General features: G+C 39.5%; 1 protein-coding gene across 6 annotated transcripts in view; it reads left to right on the forward strand.

Annotated features, from left to right (window-relative positions):
- NUDT4 (nudix hydrolase 4) overlaps positions 1–19509 on the forward strand; it is a 31130-nt gene extending 11621 nt beyond the window's left edge. For 3 of the 6 annotated variants that reach the window (XM_064450802.1, XM_064450822.1, XM_064450816.1), the window contains exons 2-5: positions 3328–3438; positions 11217–11261; positions 13426–13513; positions 15768–19509. In XM_064450802.1, coding sequence (XP_064306872.1) covers positions 3328–3438; positions 11217–11261; positions 13426–13513; positions 15768–15970 — 447 coding nt within the window. In that variant the 3' untranslated portion in view covers positions 15971–19509. Of the gene's footprint in view, positions 1–575; positions 692–3327; positions 3439–11216; positions 11262–13425; positions 13514–15767 lie in introns of all 6 variants that reach the window. The other 3 variants (XR_010372871.1, XM_064450810.1, XM_064450808.1) reach the window with 3 other exon arrangements.
- Positions 19510–21731: the final 2222 nt, after the last annotated feature.

The raw sequence follows: 21731 nt of genomic DNA on the forward strand, positions 1-21731 counted from the left end.
GCAGTATTATGGAAAATAATAGCTTTACCTTAGTCTTTGGAGTAGGATAAACTTAACAGTGTAACTCGGCGAGCAGATTTGGTGCTGTTACTCTGTACTTTGGAGATCTTTTAAACAAGATTCATCCACAGGAAAGCTTTTTCAGAGACGTGGGAAAGGCAGTGATCACTAGCAAGTCATACAACAGAATAAATCTCATTCCTTCCTTTGCGTTCAGATATATGGGATACAGGGTTCTCTGCATAGGAAGTACTTCCATTGTTTTCTTCTGAGCCTGATGAGGTTATGATGTAAAATTTGGTGTGCAAAGGCCAGAAAAAATGTAGGTGTGAGATTCTGCAGTCTTGTTGTTCAGTAGACTACTGTAATCTATGTGAACATGAACCTCATCAGGAAAGACTGGATGTCCAGGCAACCTAGATCACTGTTCTCCTGGTTTACTTATCTTATGTTAAGCGAAGATTAATTGCTGGTTTTTTGCTCCTGAGTTTGCACTTCTTCTGGCATGAGAGTGGATTGTCAACCAACCACAGCTTTTTGGTGTCTTAATTTTTAAGTGATCTTTATATTTACAGCCTAGTCATTCAGGTACTGTGGGATGTGTCTTCTGGCCACTTACGGATCGAAACACCTGAAAACTACATCCATTACATGGAATAAAAAACAACACACCAAACCCAAAAGCATACAAGTGAGTGCAAGATTGCTTACTACCATAACTAGAAGAATCTGTGTGGAGTGCTTTTCAGCCTTACCACACAATCTTGTAATTGCTAGCTATCAGCTTTTGTTGAAATCAGTTACTACTGAGTACATTTTTGCTAGCGTACCCCAGAATGGGTGCCTCATGCACTAGTGGCTTGAAATGTTGGTGTTACTGGGTGGAAAAAATCATGCATCTGAAGGTCTCAGGGATATACCTTAGTGTGATCCCTTGGATTCAGACTGTAAAAACAGTGGGGTGACAGGAGAATAAAGCATAGAGGGAAAGATGCTTGAGAAAATACTTCAGTTCCAGGGTTAGTGGAGACTTGGGTAGTTGCCAGAACGAACTCCCAGGCTGTAACACTTGGCAGTTTATTGTATGTATAGCTGTAAAGCCTGTCTACCAGAGTTGATGTATTTTAATGTTGATTACTTGCAAGATGTATTTGTTTCTGCTTTTTAAAAGGGTAATCTAAAGTTAATAGATATACAACCCCAGCTTGATAGACTATTGATCAGGTTAGTGGTAGTCAACTACTAAATGTAAAGGCATAAAAAAATTCTTGGCTTTATGCTACACTCCCAGAACCAGCAACCTGATTTATCCCTTAGTAGCAATTAAGAATTTTATGTTTAGCCTTAACTAAACAATGAATACTGATTAAAACCATTCTACCAAGCTGGGAATGATTTAATGTGATATAATCATCCTTTTGTTCATCATTGTTGCTAGCTTCCACATGACTGCAGTGAGTGTTAGTTTCATCAGCAGAAAATAATGTGTAATGCTTATGTCTGGGAATCCCACAAGTGAATTCATAACTTGATTTTTACAACTGCTTTTTAAGCATTGGCAACATGGTGGTTCTTTGTAGCGATAGAGATGCTCCGCTTATGTGTTAAAAAACTTTTTCTAAAACTACATTTAGTAGATCGGTGTAGCCTCTGGGAATCTTTTGTTAATATCAAAGGATCCCAGGAAACTAAAACCTTTGGTTGTAAAGATCACGCTGAAGATACATTTGTGTCTAACCTTGTTGCCTTTGCTGACTAGTTCTAGTTTTTTAGATAGCTGAATAAAATATTACTTGAGTTGACTAAAAATGTGGACATTTAGATCAGATGCTAATAAATGAGGTCTCTGCTGTGTTCGTTATTTAGCTTAGGAAAGATCTGGGGGAAATTAGTACAGTGGAGAAGGCAAAGTAGGACAAATCTTGGCTGCAAGTAAACATTATAACAAGAAAATTTCTGTTAGGTAAGGCTCTTCTAGGTGCACCTCAGTATGCGCATGCATTGTTGCATGCACAAAGGTATGCATCCACCTTAATTACACTCCCCAGTTCTTTTAGGTGAACCTACATTGTATTTCCATGAGCGCCAAAGGGATGTAGTATAAGTGATAAGCATTTCCCCGTTGCCCTCATCAGGGAATTGTTTTCCTACTTAATCCAAAAGGAGGTGAGTTTGAAGACCATAAAGGTAGTTGTGAGGACTGGACTGTCGCTTCAGTCATCTGGCATGAATCAGTACTTAAACCTTTAGACTGAGGTTCTTATTGCTACTCTTTTAATTGCTTTTAAAGATTAGAGCACTTCCCCTGTCCCTTTGCTCCCCACAGTTGTCCTTTGACTTCAGGGCAGGACTTATGTAAGTAATGCCTAGAATATGAAGTGTGTAACTACACAGATGATTGAGTATGTATTACTAATTAGGACATCTTGAATACATGTTGAACTTTTTTCCATGTGGTCCTGAATCCAGGTCTTATTTTCATTGACTTCCACTGCAAATTACTCTAAATATGAGGCATCCTAGTTTGTTGCACAGGTGACTAAAATCTTCTCAGCTCTGAATATTATGAAGGACAAGCCCTATAGACAGTGGGTTTAAAATTGGTATATATCAACGATATGACCAGGTTAGAGTGAAATGAAGTGAAATTAAAGTGTCTTGGGAAAAAAATTGTTTTAAATGATTGTTTGAAATCATTCAAAATGCAATGTGTTGCAGTTTTTCCTCTTACAGAAATGTTAGAAGAAGCCAAGTTGGACAAGGGCCAATGAAGCATTCTCCTTATAATTTAGTTGTGCAATATTGTAAGCATGCCATGCTAACGTAACACTTCAGTAACTGAAAAGAAGCTTGTCTAAGACTAAATATTAGCAATATTATCAGAAGTCCAGGTTTTTAGCCAGAAGCTGCCATTCCAGAAGAATTAGTTTAACTTTGGTGTGATGAAAATGTGTCAACTTTCATGCTTTACTCTCTATATGACCCTAAGACTTACTCAGTATTGGGGAATATTATTGGATTTTTTTGTTGTACATCTTCATTCCTGTGCATATTCTATTGTGTATTTTTCACATTGTGTCTAAGCATCTGATTAAAGTGTTTGTGCAAGGAGATTACAATGGCATTGTCTTGGCTTAGTTGTATTTAAAAGACTGGATGTTAAGAATTTAACTTTTTTTTTTACTACTACTGATTGCCTATTTTGTTTCATTTCTAAAGTCTATAATCCATCTGGCTGGATGAACAAGTGCATTGCTGAAGAAGCAGATAACACCAAGATTCCTGGCTTGTGAGCTATACTTAACAATCATTTACAATTATTTATAGGTGCTGTTGGTAAGCAGTAGCCGATACCCAGATCAGTGGATTGTACCAGGTGGAGGCATGGAACCAGAAGAAGAGCCAGGGGGAGCGGCCGTCAGAGAGGTGTATGAAGAGGTAACAAAAACAAAACAAAACAAAAAATCCAGCTCCTTTCTGCTGCTGCTGTCTTCAGTTGGGAATCAAGAAGAAAGATGGAACTCTCTTATCCAGGAGTCAACTGAGACTTCCATGGCTGTAAAATTCAAAGAACTGCAGTTCTGTGTGTTAGAATTGGGGTATAGTGTGGTGAGGCAAACTAATTAGCTTGCTTCCCAGCACGCTTTCATTTCATAGCTAATTTCTGACTGCCTTTATAAACACTTACTGGAAGTGGAACTGTGACTTTATGCCAAATGACATATTATAGTAGTGTAGCATTTCTGTGTTTGCGCAGAAAATGTTTGACTTGCCACTCTTCTAGAACAGACTGAAGGTGAAATAACCATTAATGTGTAGCTACATAAGAAAGAGAAATAAACAGATGTTTGAGGAGATTCCACACTAAATGGATTAGAAAGTGATGTATTTGAGAGTTGAGAATTCAACAATAAAAAGGCCTTATTAAGTACATTTAAGGCTGTTTATCTATAAAGCACCATAGGTACAGTCTGCCCTTCTATCTCTGCCCCTTACCCCTAGGCAAAACAGAGCTTTAAGTCTTAATGAATTAATGCCATTTCCCACTCTAGTATGGTACTTAAATTTCAAATCCAAAATTCTGTTTTTTAACTTGCTATTTATTTTTCCTAGGCAATCTGTTAAAAATGTTAAATGTTACTTGACTATCTAACAGCCACAACTGTAGGCCAAATAAAACTTCAAGAAAAATAAGAGTCACTTGACTTAGCTAGAAATAATACAATCTGTAAGTGACCACTGACCAACTCTTAATTCTTTATATCATACTTTACAGAAAGTGGATACATTCTGGCAAGTAAATGAACTACAGGATTTCTGCTAGTCTTATACAGTGTTCTCATCCCAGTTTGGCTACTACTATTCACAAAACACACTAATATTCTTGCTAATTAGTATGTATAATTATTTTTTTTTATTAGCTGTGCTATCTTGTGGTTTAGCTTGCTCACCCTTAAGACTGGTTCCTGGGTTGTAGATGCTTGGGAACTTGATGTAGATGCAACTTGCACCAAGTGCTGCCTGCTGTTTGGTGTCAAAATGAGATCTTCCGTGAACTGTGGTTCAGTGACCCTGCTCCCCTCTTACATGGGGAATGACTAGTTCAGCATTCAATGCTCTTAGCAGCCTTCGTTCAAGGTTCAGCAAGGTTCAAGCATAAATAAGCCTCACTGATACAAAGTTATTCCAGACTTCCTGTCTGTGTCCAGTTTTTGCTGGGGGAGCCAATTTTGAGGTGCACAAGACAAACTCAGATAAGTGCTTGAGTATTGTAAAAGTAAAGGAGGCAGCCACAAGGCAGTCCATTTGAAAGCAGCAAAGATTTAGGCTTCTAGGGTGTAGTAGCACCTCTGGGGAAGTCCTGGCATTTCCCACTGTCACAAGTTGGTGGGTGGGATTAAAAAGCACAGGACTGCTGGCTCAGTGTTCTTATGAACACTGGTAGTTTTAATCACTGATCTGACCTAAGGCACAGTCCAAGATGAAGGATAGTAAAATCTCATCTCCATGTCAAAGGAGAGCTGACTGAACTGTAGTCATATGTTTGGGTTTTTTTCTTTGGTGGTGAAGAATGCATCATCTTCTAGCGACCTGTCTGCAGTTAGTATGTCAGCAAAATTGCTGTGGGGGTTTGACTAACTGTTGAAAGCTGCCTGAGTGGTCTAGCTTCTCGGCTTGCAGGGAATGCATTGCTGCACACAAAGCTCTCAGGCTGACTTCATAGCAAAGTAGCATAGGAGTTGAGAGTTGTGACCTGGGGGCTGATAACTCATTTTCTACTACACATGGTTCTGCCATAAGAATATTCTGAGGAAAACATCCAAGTCCTGGCTTTGCTGGAGCTCTGCTGCTTGTAAATTTCCACAGCAGTGCAGTGCACAAGTGTTAGAGAAGGTTAAGCTAGGATAGCTAAGGAATGGGTATAGAATACTACTGGACGATATATCATATAGTATAAACTTAGTACAAATTTCTCTGTTAATGTAAAAGCCCAGTCAGAGTGCGCACACTGCCCAGACACCGTGAACTTCTCTGATTCATGCAGACACCAAAATGTTAGTTACTTCTGAATGATCTTTTTCCCTTTGGATAGGCTTTCACATCAGCAGGCAAAAAAAAAAAACCCAAAACCCAAGACAAATCAGAAAGTGAAAAATAGGAGTACCTGCTGCCATGATGTGAAGTAGTCCTTCCATAGCTCAGTTTTATTCTTGCCCTCATTTCGTGCTTGGGGCGAAGCAAAAGACTTCCCCGTACATCATGGTGGTTCTGGTCAAGATTTGCAGTACTCAGCAATCCTAGGCTGTTTTGAATCCTGAGGACAGAGGTCAGTCTCCTTTACTCATACACAGAGCTCTCTTTTGATCATGTTTGGTTCAAGTGCTATCATGCAAAGTGAATCTTAAAATGAGCTACACTAAACATGTGGTTTAGGCAAATGCTTTGATTACCTTTCAGTGTATTGTATGTTAAGCTGTTCTGTAGCTGGTTAGAATATATGCATTGCCATCAACATTTCAGTAAGGGGCTTCATGATAGAAAAGCTGCATGTTGTAAATTACTTGGAAAAAATGCCATCATCATCAGTGTTTATACACCACAAGAGAAACTGTTTCTAAAGGTGAAGAGAACCCAGCAAATACAAAGCTCTTGAGTGGTGCTAGCACAGTGGCATTTTGCTCAGAAGTTAAACCAATTTTTATTCACTTTTAATACAGTAGCTATGGTTGGATTTTTTTCAGTGGTAACCTGGAGTAAGAGCGAAACAGCCAGCTGTGTTCAACTTTGAGCTGTGCTTGCAAATGCCTAAAGATTTTTCAAAGGCTAGTGGATTTGGTAACACTTGTTCTGCAGCTTAAGAGTTTCTGGGGTTTGATAGCTTGTGTAGCTGATGAGTGTTAAATGCTCATACCTTAAAGATATTCTTAAGCTACAGGCTGAGTCTCCTGTGCTGCCACAAGACTGCAAAGTGCCATTTTTAAAGACAAGCCAGAGTGGCATTCAGGGCTTTGTCCTGAGCTATGGAAACTCATAGTAACCTTTCTAGAGATGGATGTCCTTTCTATTTTTATACTAAGGTCAATGTCACCTGGCAAGCTGGTTACAGTACAGTGAAGTGAACTGTTAAGAGTTTTGTGAATGAGTAAACCTCAAAGGAGGCACACTGTGGCACTGGTCTGAACTGTGTTTCTTCAGTTTTGGGTCATGCACAAAGTAGGCATCAGTTTCCATTAATTTATTAAAATGGAGAAATTGATAGTGCAAGTTATAACAGTATTTCTTAATGGTAGGAGTGCTGATGGCTCACAATATGATAGCCCACTAGCTCTCAGTATCCCTCACTTTCACACCAACAGCATTGTATTTAAAATCTTTTTTTTTTAAACCCAAGCAAAGCTCTTTGTAGTCAAATCTATATGTACTGCAATTGTTCTGTAGTCTGCCTGTGTGCATGACTCCAAATTTTTTTCTTTTTTTAATCCCTAAGTTCTGATCATGTTAGTGATTTGGGTTTTTACCTCTACTAAATGTTTAGTATGGATTTCATTTAAGTTTGCCTGCCGTTTCACAGGTTACTGTAATTAAGATAACCCATCAAGTTCCTTAGGTACAATAAGTTTTTACAAACCTGAAAGTAGAATACCAAAATAAAGTTACAGTGTAAAGCAATCCCAGAAAGGTCTCAAACCTCATCTGAGTGAGGAGCCACTCTGTTAATGAATTTGGAGCTTAGTCTTTCATTGGGTAGCATGAAAGATGGAAATAAGAGGTGTTTGCACTTGCTGTGTTTGAAGAGAAATATGACATGTGTAATAAGGTGGCAAGCTGATTATGTCCAGCCTCTTAAATGGAAGGAGCACTCTCCCACTCCCTTTTCTTCCTCCATCTCACCAAAAATTGAGACTCTTGCTTGTTTGTACTTAGTAGTGTATTGAAATGCCTACCAAAAAATATGCAGTTCCTCCCAGACCTGTGTGAGTGTAGCTTCCAAGAAGGAGAGGCTGATCCTGAAGGTTGATCTGCTACAACACTGAAAATGGCAGTAATGTTATCTAAGACCTCTTGCAGGAAATAGAGGGCTCTGCTCCAGTGAATGTCTAATATTTGAAAAATGATTGGGTGTTACAGATTAGGACTAGGTAGATACTTTTTAAAAATAAATAAATAGCCTTTCAGCTGAAAGATTGTGGCAGGTACAGTGAAACCCTATGGGTTTTATAAGAGTATGCAGGAAAGGGCAGGAATAGTCTTGCACTGTGCCTTCAGGAGCATAGCCATTAAAATACTCTCCAACAGATCCCACAGTTAAAAATAACTTTTAAATCTTTCAGTTTTTAAGCAACTTCCTGCCCTGGTAGACTGTTAGCCTAAAAATTAAACTGCAGCATGACTCTTGCTCCATCTACAGGAAACAAAAGGCAAGTCTGACTGCGCATCTGAGTCTGCAGTATGTCTAGAGCCGCCAACAGTGAATGACCTCCAGGCCAGAAAGATTATGGAATGAAGTGGACAGTTTTCCCTCTTGTGGCTGGATTTAGACTAATACTAAAATATATGCATACATTCAGATTTGAGACCTTATCTACGTAGTACTTATAGGCTTCCACAGAGAATCGTTCTGGGGAGGTGTAGCACTGAATTAAACAGCTTTTCTGTCAAAAGAAATACTGGGGTTTTTCAGGCTTTTCTCCCAAAGTTTAGACTGTCTTACACACTTACGGTAGCCTGTAGGATTCTTTTTACTTAAAGAACCATATTTTAACAGCCACGGGTACATAAAGGCCAAAGGAAGAATGATATTTTTATTAGAGATGAAATGGTTCAGTCTAGAACTTAACCAGTGTATTGGATTAGAAGCTTACAACTGGGAAAGTGGGAACTTTATTTGACTTTCTGGGGGAAAAGCTGAAGCACTTCTTGGTCCTTTAGCACATAATTTTGACACATCTTGAAGGAATTACATTAAGATAAGAACTTGGAGGAAATACTTTTGTTAGCAAGAGCACTTAAAAATCACTGTCAAGTTGATGTTACTTTTTAAACTATGAAGGTGATTCAGTTGAATATATTACTTTCAGAGAAAAATCATGAGACTCTAATTACCACCTTTTCATACTCCTGGGTATAGAGGTTTTCAAAAGACACTACTGTCTGCAGGAATGATGCTACATTTTGGAAGCACGGATCTTTGTCTAGAGAGTAACTAGACATCAGTGACAGTAATCACATTTACATAGCAATATCTGGTTGTGCAAAAGCTTCATTATAAGCTTTGGTGAATTATTACACTTAATGTAATGGAGGGCTTCTAGTTGTCTCATTCAGAATTATTCAGCTATGGGTATTTGCTTGGAGGGAGAATAGAGAAGCTGTTAAGTAAGTTCCACTTAGAGTAACATTGGCGATAAATTAATATTGTAACCATGGGGTGCTAATAAGTTGAAAAAACTTCTCTATTAAAGCTATTTTGTGTTGGTAAACCTACCTCGTCATGGTGTTTGTGCCATGTATTGGATATCAGTTAACTGTCAGACTCCCATTTGGCAGTTCAGAGAAGCCCTCCTGCATCTATTGATGGTGAGGGTTTTTTGTCCTTCAACAGTCCTGTTGCCATAGACCTACCTTTAAGAAATCTTTGTAATGTAAATAAGGCCTTGGCTAGGACTTCTTAAGAGTTATGAAATCTTGAAAGTTTGGTGGGGGAGGGGGGTGATTTTGAGTTGGGGTGAGAGGGATTTATTTGTCCTCCCTCTGGTGGAGCATAGTCCCCTTTAGAGCAGCTTCTTGGTACTTGGAAAAGCTTCTCTTAATGTTTGAGAAACCTGCAGGGTCTGTAATGGGCTCTCTATCATGCTGTTAAATCATATCTTTAAGAATATTAAACCGTCTTGTTCTTTTCTGCAACTTTAGGGAAGAAGTGAGGAAATTGCAAAACTTGTGCAGCTAAAACTGCACACGTGAACACCTGAAGTATTAAAAAAAAAAGATTAATCTCACAGATTTGTGTTGTTACTTTTGATGGAATAGGATGATGGGAAATAGCTTTTTTAAGTTGTTCAGTTTGCCACAATGTAGAAATCTTAAAGGATATAGTGATTCCTAGAGAGTGCTGCATGAGAAGAATGGCAGAAATTGGGGGCAGAAGCTTAAATTTGTAGCCTTTTAAGTTCTGCCTCCCTTTCTTAAAAGGATACTGTAATGCTGAGGAAGTTAGGACTAATCAGCAGAACTTAAACATTTTTCAGTGTATGTTCCTTTAGTCTAATAAATGCTTTTTCATTACCCAATGTAAAGCAGTCTTTAATCCCTTTTGTGGCATAACCAACCCTTTCAGACCAAAATAAGGGTCTGTCACTTTCATAATTAATGTGCTGCCTAATCTCTTATCCAGCAGGACTAGTTATGTATTTCAGCTTCATGAGCTCTAATGAGTATCTGTGTCATCACAGCAGACAACCAGAAGAGTATTGTAGGTAGTCTTGCATTAACTTTAGGTCTAGCTCTTGCTCTAGATAAGCAAAATGCTTGTTGAGTTGCACAGGCTGCGATCAGTCGTCGTCATTGAAACTGCTTAATAAATAACACCAGCCATCTGCTTCCTTTAAAAAGAAAGACACAAAACATTGACTTGTAAGATCTTGGTTAGACTTATTGCTAAAGCCTGCCCAGTTGTCTGTCAGAGTTACGGTTTAATGAGTAATTAAGATCCATATGGTCCTTTATATAAAAGAGGTAAGACATCAGTAACTTTCTTTGGTTAAAGCTGGAAGCAAAGACTGAAGGCTAGAAAATGTCATCTTAGGGCTAAGACGCCCTATTTTAAATACAGTTATACAAGACAAAAAAAATGGCTCTGTCTACCAGTAGGCTACATGGTTTTATGTCTCAGGTGCATGGACTGATATTTGTTTAGAATAAATGGATGATCATAAACTATTTCTGTTGGAAGTGGCATTATATATGACTTTTGGAAAAACAAACTCTAGAGTCTTAGTAGAATGTAACAACCACCTTAAATGTATTGATAAAAATTACTAAGCACAGGCTGATACATATAGGGGTTGTTATAAAAAGTTGGAGTAAAATGTAAAGCCTTTTGTAATGTTACTAACTAGAAAAATAATTCAAAGCTGTTTGTAGAGAATTGGGGATATAAATTTGGTTTTAACCTTACATGCCAAAAGTTACACTTTTATATGAAAACTACTGTACATGAAGTCATCATGTTGCAAGATCCACCCAGTAACCTACAGCTGAATTTGTTGTTGTATTTTGAGGACTTGGAATTAAGTTTCTGTGTAAAATAGCAATGGAGTTTTAATGATTCCTTCCCTAGATTTATTATTGTACTACTGAAAATTATCTTTTCTCCTATCTACTTCCCTGGATTATTTCAGTATTGGATATCATTATCTCTCTAATAAAATACAGTACACAAAGAACAGGGTAAGTAAAACAGTCTGGATGGAAAACTTGTAAGATTTGTGCATTCTTTGATCCACTTATTAGGACAAGCTTTTGTGCTCTTAATACTCTCAAGTACTCTAAAACTAGAAACTCCAGAAGCAATGCAGCACTGTCTCGTTAAAACTTTTGTTAAAACACTTGCTTAAATAACCCTAATAAGGAGGAATGTGCTGATGTAGGAGGCTGGTAAGCTGGTACTTCAGTTTTTGAAATTAAAAAATTAACCTTTTTTCCTGTTTGTTTTGTAGGCTGGAGTAAAGGGAAAGCTAGGCAGACTGCTTGGGATATTTGAGGTGAGCTATTTCTTTTACCTTTTAAAAAACAAGGGGGTTTTTTTGTTTGTTTGTTTTGTGCGAGTTGATAAACTACAACATCAGACTTAAGTATTACCTGCTCATAATTTTGCAGTGCTACTGGAAATGCTTCATTAGACAGGTGATTTCCTTTAGTTGTTACACAATGTGGGAAGATTTGAATAGGAAGATTTCAAAGTACTTGGAACTGCCCTGGAAAGATTAAATTAGTACTTGGGCAACATCTAGTAGTATTTCATAGTGTAAACATCAGACTCTGAAGTACCAACAGCACAAGGGCATATGCTACACATACTCTCTTAGTGTTAGCATTGCCCACTTCTGCTCAGGTTCTAGACAGGAGTAGACTACAGAAATGTAGGTGTGAGTCTTCAGGTCATGATACATCTAGCATTGCTATGTTGTGCTGTATGATGGGTGAGAGTGGAATTCCCTTAGTCTGGTAGTTAGGTATTAATCTTCACAATTTAATTATAAAACCAACTTTCAGGGGCAGTGTATTCCTGATAGGGATTTCCTGTGTGAAATATTAGTTATGTATGACTAGCTGAGACAGTGCTAAAGGTGTTCCTGTTGTGAGGTATAGAAACCATGACAAAATTAGAGATGTTCCCATTTGTAGTGAGTAGCACTGACCCTTTTTCTGATTTGTTTTGGGTTTGAGTACACCTGGATGGTCCTACACATTAAAATCTTGTCTGTGTTCTAACTCTGCTGGTTAGTCTACAGCAGTATTCTGTATTTCCCAGCTCAGACTAAAAAAAGACAGGACAACTATCATATTGTTGCCTTAAAACAGGGGCTGCATGGGATCATGATTTTTTAATAATTCAGCTGTATGTTCTTCTGAAGCCATCTACCACTATCTAGACCAGAGGAGATGAAAAAAAAAAAATCTGTGTTGGGTGGCACTTTTCTAGTTTACTTCTAACTTAAATCAAGGCCCTACTTTAGTTTCACAACACAGCCCCACAAACAGTTGTTAGTGTCATTGAGGAGCCACTCATTGCAACCTGGGGATGCAGAGAAAGCTAAGAGAAGACGGAAGTGATACTGATGCTGAGACCTCATGTCCTAGACTACAGCCAGAAGGGATGCTTGTTATAGATGTATTTCCTCCATTTAATAGTGATATTGACAAAGAACTGTCTCGGAGTATTTTTATTTTCTAGTAAAGCACAACAGTTTAAAACTATTAAGCTTAGTGAAACAGAGTTAAGCAGGAATGGTTATTGGCACAAGGATAAAACCATCTGTAAGGGGAGCTAGGGCATAAAATCTCTTGGTTCTTAATATAGTCGTAATTGTATATGGTCCAGGGTTTTCTAGGACCTCAGTTCTTTTCCAAGGGGCAATATGGTTTGGTTAGTTTGGTAGCACCTTTAACAGTGCACCGCTTGCCTGCTTTGGAGCTAGCGGGGAGTAATGGCTACGCAGGCCTCGGGTGGGCTGGCTGCGGCCCTGCCACTCTGCCCTGAGCAGACTTCCTCTGTCAGTCTCTGTATTTGACTTGCCTTGTTCAAAAAGTGTGCGCTTTCTAAATAGGTGGTTAGTGCTGCAACGTGGCAAACCTGTCGGGTGAACAGATGGTAATGATTTTAGCATTTGTCATGATTGCAAACATAGGCTATTTAGTTTGCCTCACTTACTGAGTGAAACTTTATAGCCAGCATTGCACAGATGATCTGGCCATGTGATGCAGTGGTTCCATCTTGCAAAGGTTATTAAAAAAACCTTTCATCTAGGAACATGAGTTGCAGAAACAGTTTTAGCAAATGCACTCTACTGTGGTAACTTAAAGCATATGTAAAAGATAAGTAATGGGCAGTACTAGTGGACAACTGCTAATATTAAACTGGATGACGAAGAACATAGTTTGGTCCCAACTTCATGATCTTCAAATTTGGGTTTTTTCAGCCTAGTAAAATAGAATAGCTTTTGTTTCAAATAAAACTTCAATTTTCCCATCCTTTTGGGCCTACTCAGTACAGATGTTTGCTTAGTGGAAAAAAAAAAGAAAAAAAGCCAGGTTTTGCTGGCAAGTATCCTTCAGAGGTAAGTAATTTCTAATCTTATAGTGTTGTGGTAAGTCTGTAAGTAATTTTTGTGCTGAGAATTAAAACGTCTACTTCTAATATTCAAGCAGAACCAGGATCGGAAGCATAGGACGTATGTTTATGTTCTTACTGTGACGGAAATACTGGAAGACTGGGAAGATTCAGTCAATATAGGTAAACCCATTCTCTGTCCTCATGTGCTGCACTTAAAATTCGTTCATTTTCTGAAGCAATTCTTAATTCTGGGGGGGAATACTAATTCTGTTCTATAAACAGAAATTACTGGAAATAGTGATGTTGTTCTTCCACGCTTTTGTACACATATAACTAGGGCTGCTTCTGACATATTTCGTTACTTTTACATTATATTAATTAGCGTATTCTAAGTATTATGATGGAATAAACTGCATTATTAGTTGTTGATACTGCTCTTAATTTGTTTTTTCAAAGGCCAAATCTTACACTCACAATTTTTTTTTTCTTAAAAAGTAGAATGTTTTGCTGTCTGATACTATAGGGTCGTTTTGAAAGTGTCGGGGTGGGGGGGGGGGGGGGGGGGGGCAGAAAAAGTCTTTTAAAAGTTCTGGTGAGATTCTTTTCCCCCTGATTCTCCTGGGGGAAAAAAATTACTAGTGGTTACTTTCACCGTAGCATAATTTTTCAGTAGTGATAGTGCTGACCTTAAGAGGTATCTATTTCTATATGTACATTTATGCCATATAGATACCGCTGTCGTGCAGTTCAGTTAGATTAACATCCTTTGTGATGTTGTGTGGATCTTCCACTTTGAATTTAATTAGGTAAACATTAACTGGTCCTTAAGTTAAAAAAAAAAAAAGAAACTAGTTCGCTTGGTGTATTGTCCAGCTGAAATTTCAGTTAACTAAGAATTGGTATAAAAAAATTACTTCCTACCTTGATGGGTTGCGCTTTGCCCTTTTCAGGAGGTGGTGCTTTGGGGGTGTTCACATTCATAAACTTCGCACTCTTGATCTGTCAGCAAATGGCATGTAATTTTAAGGGAAGTTTCAAAACTGTGCTCAGTTTTTCAGGTGGAGAGAGAATGTTTTGTTTCCAATGCTATCAAGTCGTGGGGAGTGCACCCTCTTAGCTCTGTGTCAGGTTCCCTGTATAGCAACACTGATCAGTGGTCCATTACTTAAGAGGATCAATACTGGCAGGGGTGGGATTGTTTTGAGGGCTTTTTTGTGCCTGGAACTGCCCAGGGCCTGTGAGGACAGTACCGGTCTGTTCCTGCTCAGTGCCAGGCTGTGGGGTAGAGGGGAGCATCCAGCACTGGGGCTGCTGCCGGCTCCCTTCTGGGGAGCGCTGCTGGCAGTGGGATGCTGGCTGGATGTACAGCCCTGGTGAGGCCACATACCTTGGTATTAAACATGCAGTTTAGAAATGTCTTAAGCATATAGATAAAGTATAGTACCTGTAACACTGTAAAACAGATGAAAAATAAAATTAATCCCACCTTTAACAACACAATCCTTGACCTTGTTTGTAAGTATTTTGAGAGGCCTCTAATTTTAAAGGACTAAACTTGTATAAGAAAGGTGGTCTTAGGGCTACCTTACTAAGATAAGTCTTAGAACTTATCTAAACATATAGATGGTATAAGGTATATTAATTTTTAAAATTTATGGTTAACCTGAGTAACTCCATACATGGGTATGTTTCGAGTATGGAACACTTTCTAAAACAGACCAAGCCATTCTTCTCTGGAAGCTCCATGCATGCATGCATGTTCATTCTTCAGATTGCTTTTCTGCTAGGCATGACAATGTAGGAAGGCAGTATTAAGTCATTTAAATAATAATATCCTTTTTTGTAAGGACTAGATTTGGCTTTTGAGCATGTGAGCAGTCATATGAGCTTCTGTCCAGTATCTCTTTCAAGAGAGTTATCTGAAAGGCTTTATTAGAAACTGCATTTCAGTAAGCTTGAGTGAATCTTGTGTTCATTGGTTCATTCAAGGTCTTTTCACTCTCTATCTTTTGCCTGACAACTTGAAGTTCTAGAAGTTCTAAAGAAGATGGAGACTCCCTTTTTACAAGGAGTCCCATGGAGAGGACAAGGGGGAATGGACACAAGTTGTGCCTGGGGAGATTCCAGTTGGACACTAGAGGAAAATTTTTCACAGTGAGGACAGCCAACTATAGGAATAATCTCCCCAGGGAGGTGGTTGACTCGGCCACATTGGACACTTTCAAGAGCCGGCTGGACAGGGTGCTGGGCCATCTTGTTTAGACTGTGCTCTTCCTAGAAAGGCTGGGCTGGATGATCCCTGAGGTCCCTTCCAACCTGGGATTCTGTGATTCTAAAGTAAAAGAAATGAGGAAAAGTGAATGATCAGATAGCAACAAACGGTGCTGTTACAAATTTGTAACTCTGTTTTTCTTTGTGGATTATACTCATTCAGGAAGGAAAAGAGAATGGTTTAAAGTAGAAGATGCAATCAAGGTCCTTCAGTGTCACAAGCCTGTTCACGCAGAGTACTTGGAAAAACTGAAACTGAGCTGTTCACCCACTAATGGAAACTCTGTGGTTCCCCCTCTTCCAGATAATAACTCCTTATATGTCACTTCTGCACAGACTTCTGGGTTGCCCTCTACTGTGAGATAAACATTTGGATTACCTTTTTATTCGTGTCGTCACAAGGGGAGACATCTGTGATCACGTGTAGGCATCTGTATAACTGTCAGTTCTAAGTGAAATATGTGAATGTGTCATAATGTCAAATTTATTTGAACATGTTTTTCCTTTTTAACAATGTAAAATAGTATTTCAGCAAACCAAAGCCATATATGGATTTTTTTTAAGATGCCTTAATAGGCCATTTTCTAAAAAAGGAAACTTGAGTATATAAATTTCCATATCTGCTAAAATAAAATATGCATCTCAGTGGTGTTCAGCTTATTTAAGACTTGTCAGTTTTAGTCAGTAGTTCTGCAAGAGTACTTGCTTAGAAAAAAGCTTAAGCAAATAGTCTTATACTAAACTCTTATTTGGTATCCACAGATGAAGCACTAAGATCTTAAGATGGCAGTATTTGGGTACATGGGTATATTGAAGGCAGAGACACATTAAGTGTGACTACAATAAAGCACTGAACCACATTCAGCCCGTCGAGAGCAAAGGATACCAAGACTAAGCGCTGCTTGCCTCAGTTATCCAAAAGGTTGCCTTGTCCTATGCAATCTTCATGTAATTTATAACTAGAGCGAGGACAATAACTTTGTCGTGCAACTACCAAAACTGTCCACTATGCTTTTGTTTCATCACTTGGTCAGCTGATGAACTGTCATGACTTACATGAAAAGCACTGTAGATCCCTCTTCCCCCAGTTTTTTTTTTTCCTTTTGGCATTTTGATCCGTGTTTTCTTTGTGGTGTAATTACACTGCAGGTTCCAAAATCTTCTGATCTTCAATGAGAAGCATTTTATGTAGTGTTCCTACAGTCTGCTGTAATGCAAAAATGTTCAGGGGAAAGTAACACTTACCCAAGGGGCACCCACGTGTTAAAGAGGTCTTCCTTAGCAAGCACGTGTTGGAGGTGTCTTGCCCAGCAGGACCCAGCAGTGGTACCTCTGGGGCTTGGAGATAGGTGGGTTGAACTTAGACCAGTGGAGACATAATACTAGTTTGTTTTATTCAGAAGGTGTGTTGAAAGCCCCAATTTTAAGTTAATGCTTAAATACTTCAGTTTTACTGTTTTAACAGCAATTGCTTTAGCTTCTTGAATTAAAAGCTGGCCTCTTGATAAAAACTTAGTTGGAATAAATGAGGTACAGCTGACAACTTCCCTGTTTTTCATTATTTTCTGCTTTTTCAGCCAAAAAGATGAAAACCAAATCCACTGTTGGTCTTAATGTTTTTGCCATAGGACTACTCTCTCTTTCTCTGTGTGTGTGTGTATGGTTTCTTCTACAGGAACACAATCTAATTCATACGAGCATGCTAATTCTGAATTTTTTCTGGGATCTAAACCCAGCTGTACCTCCTCTATAGCCAGCCAAAACAGAGGTTGAGGTAGACCATTACCTCATGTGTCAAGTTTATTCTGGGTAAAGCTCATTCTCTTACGTAACATTTGAACCTTTGTAAATAGTCCAAATAGTAAATAGTGAGTGTAAAATGGAAAGTAAATGTAATTTAAACCTTTTGTTACTCAATACACAAATGGTTAACTTCTACTTTTTTAACACAAATTGTGTAAAATGCTGCTATAAATTAAACTTTTTTGTGCTGTTACACTTTTTTAGGAAAAAACGTTGCCACAAGTTACTCCTTAGAAAACCAATCCTGTGCCATATGTAAATGCAGTGAACCTAGGGAGACAGATGATCTGATCTCTTAATGCTGCTCTCTTTGAAGAGGCATAAATACTACTGACAAGAGGCATGAGCCACAAAGCCGGAGACTTCTGAAATGTTGGGTAGGATGCTGCTTTCCATCCCTGTGTCTCCTATTCCAGGTCACTTCCAGAACTGGAAAGAACACACAACTCTGTTCAGGTGCATCAAAAGGTGGAAGCACTGCCAACAGCTTCACCACCCTTTTGGTCACGAGGTGGGGGCTGGGGAAGGAGCGCTGATATTTCAGAAGCGCACACAAGCGCGTGCATGCTTTACACGGAACCTAATCCAGATCGGAACACCATTTGCTCAGCTCACTTGAAACTGAATGGTCCATCAAAAGCACTGTTTTGCCAGGCGAAACAGAAGAAGGTGGAGTTGAGCATGCTGCAGAACATCTAATCTTTGTTAAAATCATACCCACAGTGTGTAAGGGTACCTCAGGATCTAAAGCTGCCTTTTAAAGAACGAATCATTAAGCTCCCTTTTTTTGATCACTTTGATGCTCACTTTTTTGTTCAGTAGTCATTTTAACACTTTAAATTGAGCAAACTTGTACAGGCTTTCTCATAACAAGGTTATAGAGAATCTGTGAAAGCTAAAACAAGAATCCAGAGTTTGAGTTCTTTATTCATAAAAGTGCTTCTGTCTCTGTTTCAGATTCTTGGAATGAAACCAATCCAAGATTGTATGAGATTTAGTGGTAATGCATGATCTTATTTTGTAACTCTTGAATTATGTATTTGATAATAATGTAAAAAATGTACAGTATTGCTGTTGCTAACAAACTAAGAGTTGATTGCCTATAAATATTTTGGTTATTTTTTGGTCACACACATTTGAGCTGTTCAGTAGTGCCAGACTTTTTTTTTTAAACAGGATTCATTGTATAAATATCTTCAGTCTCTATGCAACCTTCAGAATGAAGCTCTATTGTTTAGTTTGATTTCTACTCCCTTTCAAAGATAAATGTTCTGTGAATTATAAAGGTAAATTGAAAACACTTCAGTTACGCTACAGCGAACAACTGTAGTAAACAGGCAGCGGTGTAACTTCAGTCCTAATGAACTCTGACAGTAAGCTTCAACAGAACAGGTCTGCGTAAAACCCAGAACAGGAAGGCTAAAATTTTTTTCTACTACCTATCAATTTAAATGTAGAAGTATTTTGGTTTTACGTTCATGTCCATTTAAAGGGGCCAAACCTATTTCATACAGAGCAAATTTGGGATTTTTTTCTCATGCCATAAATTCTGTACAATGTATCCAGACTTGGTTCGCCAGAGGGGAAAGGGAAGAGGCAGGTTGTCATCTGCAGTTTTCAAAAAGTCTAGTTTGTGCTGCTGCTTTTCCTGGCTGTTAAGTCTTGAGGGTGTCGTGAGTTCGATTATGGTGGTATCAAATAGAAATAGCCTTAAAGTTTAAAATGATGTGGAGCCAGAATTCAGTGAAATGGATGTGCTTTTAAACACCACAAGAAATACTGAGGTATTGCAGAGACGCTGTTAACGTGAGAAATCTTATTTTGGTGCTTACTGCACCCCTGACGTAGCCTAGCATTGGTCTGTTAACAATGTACTGGGGGGGAACCATAAAAAACCCAAACACCTGAGAGGCAAAGACTTGGTTTACTTACTAAAATGGTTTGTGAAGTGAAAACTGAAGGGAAGGGTTTGGGGGTGGGGAGGGCAAATTAAGTTGTAAACATTTTGACCTGCTTGCATGGATTTTCTCTAAAGATTGATGTAAGAATTTTGACTTTTTATATTTGAGAAATATCTGAATAAAATCTAAATTAGTCCTGTGGATGGTATAGTCATTCCATTGCAAATACTGCCACAGAAGCATTTGTGCAAGAGTCTTCCATCCCATCTAAAACATAGCTTTGTCTGTTTCTGACTTCTTGCCTCATCCTTGCACTAGAATTTCAGCTGGCCCTGTGGAAGAGCCCTCTGAAGAGCTTATTCCAGCACAGCTGCCCTAGCTCGCTGTACTGCTCTCTCCCCTGTGACTGCTGCCTGTACCAGTGAGATCTCTAACTCTGCTTCCTTTTGTTACCTTCACACCTGCCACTTGCACCATACACATGTATTTAATATCTGTATAACAACAGTGAGAGCAGCTGCATCAGATCAGACCAAAGGTCGATCTAGCCCAGTGCCTCGTTTTCAACAGTGCCTGGAGGAATTGGTAACAACAGGACAGTAAGTATTTGCTTAAGTGCCCCCCTGCCTGCCACCATTCACAGCTCAGGATCCTCCCCAGCCAGACATAGTTTCTTTGTGCTGTTACAAGGAATGGATTTCTTTTCCCTGAACTTGACACCACACACACCCCCCCCCCCTCAGAACACCTATGTGTCTCATATCCACCCCAGCCTGGAGACCACTGCCAGAGCTCAGCCTGCTGCTGCAGACCCACCTCCCCTTGCCTTGTTCTCTGAACCTGCTTCCTTCCAGAGTGTTTTGACAGTGAGCATTTACTCTGTTCCCTGCTCTATATGACTTCTGACAAATAGACAGTTACCATACATCCTTCTCTACATTTAAGAGGGTTTTACTGTGGTTGTGGCTGGCTCCTATCAGAATGTGTCGCATGCAGCGTGTGAAGTTGAGAACACAAGCAGGGGTCGTGAGTGTCAAAGCACAACATTGAGGGAAAGGCAAAATGGTTGACTTTTCCAAGGCTCAGAAGATGGTAGGAATTTTCAAGCTTCCAGTTGAATATGTTTGGGTTTTTGTTTAAAACTTATCATCTTACCTGCAACGCTGTTCTGGCCTCAGTACTGCCGTGGCATTAACCTAGGCCCTGCACACTCAGCTCAAGCGACGAAGCCAGCGCTGTGTCTGCATCGGGAAGACAATGCTCCACACAAGGAATGGCATTGCCTCTTAACCTGCAAACTCAGCAGCCACGGGCATGTCCCTGCTTGTGGCAACCCGAGCGCTATGGGCTATGCACCACCCAGAACAACGCTCTCGGACAATTTTCTGTCCCTAAATAAGCAGGAAATGCTGTTCAAAGAGCTGGTTTAGGAAGGCTAGAGACCGCTGAATAAACCTGCTGCATGATCAGCTGCCATTTGCCTCGTGGCCCACACTGAACCTTCAGCAGCTCTCAGTGGGTAGCACTGGTTCCCAATAGCTTTCCCTCGCTATTTGTTACCACCAGTTCTGAAGGACAGCCAGTACGAGGCAGCACATAACAGCATCGCACGCTGCTTGCCTAAGCCCATTGCCCTATGCACAGGCTTACCCGGGTGCTGCCTTACCTGGGGCCTGGTGCCTGTTGCACCCAGACAAACTGAGGCCCTTGCCCTAAGGGACTTTTTGCTGCCATTCAATTAACTGCTTAATTGTCCTAAACACTTCCTTCCTGCGTTCTGGGCACGCCACTAGCACAACCTGTCTTTGGGTAAGGCAGGCAGGCAAACATCTACGGCAACTGAAGAAAGGAAAAACACCATTAGAATCACCTTACTGGGTCTTGTTCTTCTGAGAATAGCCCGCCTTTAATAATTGTGCACGGGGCGTAAGACCACAGGCACCTCTCCAGAATTTTATCAGTACCCATCCTAGGCCTTCAGCTCTAGCTGTAATAACAACGAGCAGCTGATGGGGAAACCACAGCAGCAGTACTTCTGAAGGCACAGCAGGTATCCGGGCTGAGATGAGCACACCTGCTACAGCAACACCTGAACATCACACATGAAATCTCAGATTTGTAACTGACCTTGCAAGCCTGCCTACAGAAATCGTGGACATCTGCACTCAGGTACCTGTCAGGCAGGCAGGTGCAGATTAGGCCTGAACCAAAAATACCCCTTCACAGCAGCTCCGAAGACAAGAGCCCAGTCTACACCAGAATATCTGAAAAGCAATTTTGCAACAAGTACTCCAGTCAGAGATGAGTTTTCCATGTAAAATAATTTATATTTTCCTTTGTAAAAAATAAAAATAATTTTTAAAAAATCTATTACATGCCACACTTACACTAATCTCTTGATCTGAGAAGGCTGATGCAGGGTA

Source organism: Phalacrocorax carbo, chromosome 1 (genome assembly GCF_963921805.1).
Source record: "Phalacrocorax carbo chromosome 1, bPhaCar2.1, whole genome shotgun sequence".
Classification (NCBI taxonomy): Eukaryota; Metazoa; Chordata; class Aves; order Suliformes; family Phalacrocoracidae; genus Phalacrocorax; species Phalacrocorax carbo.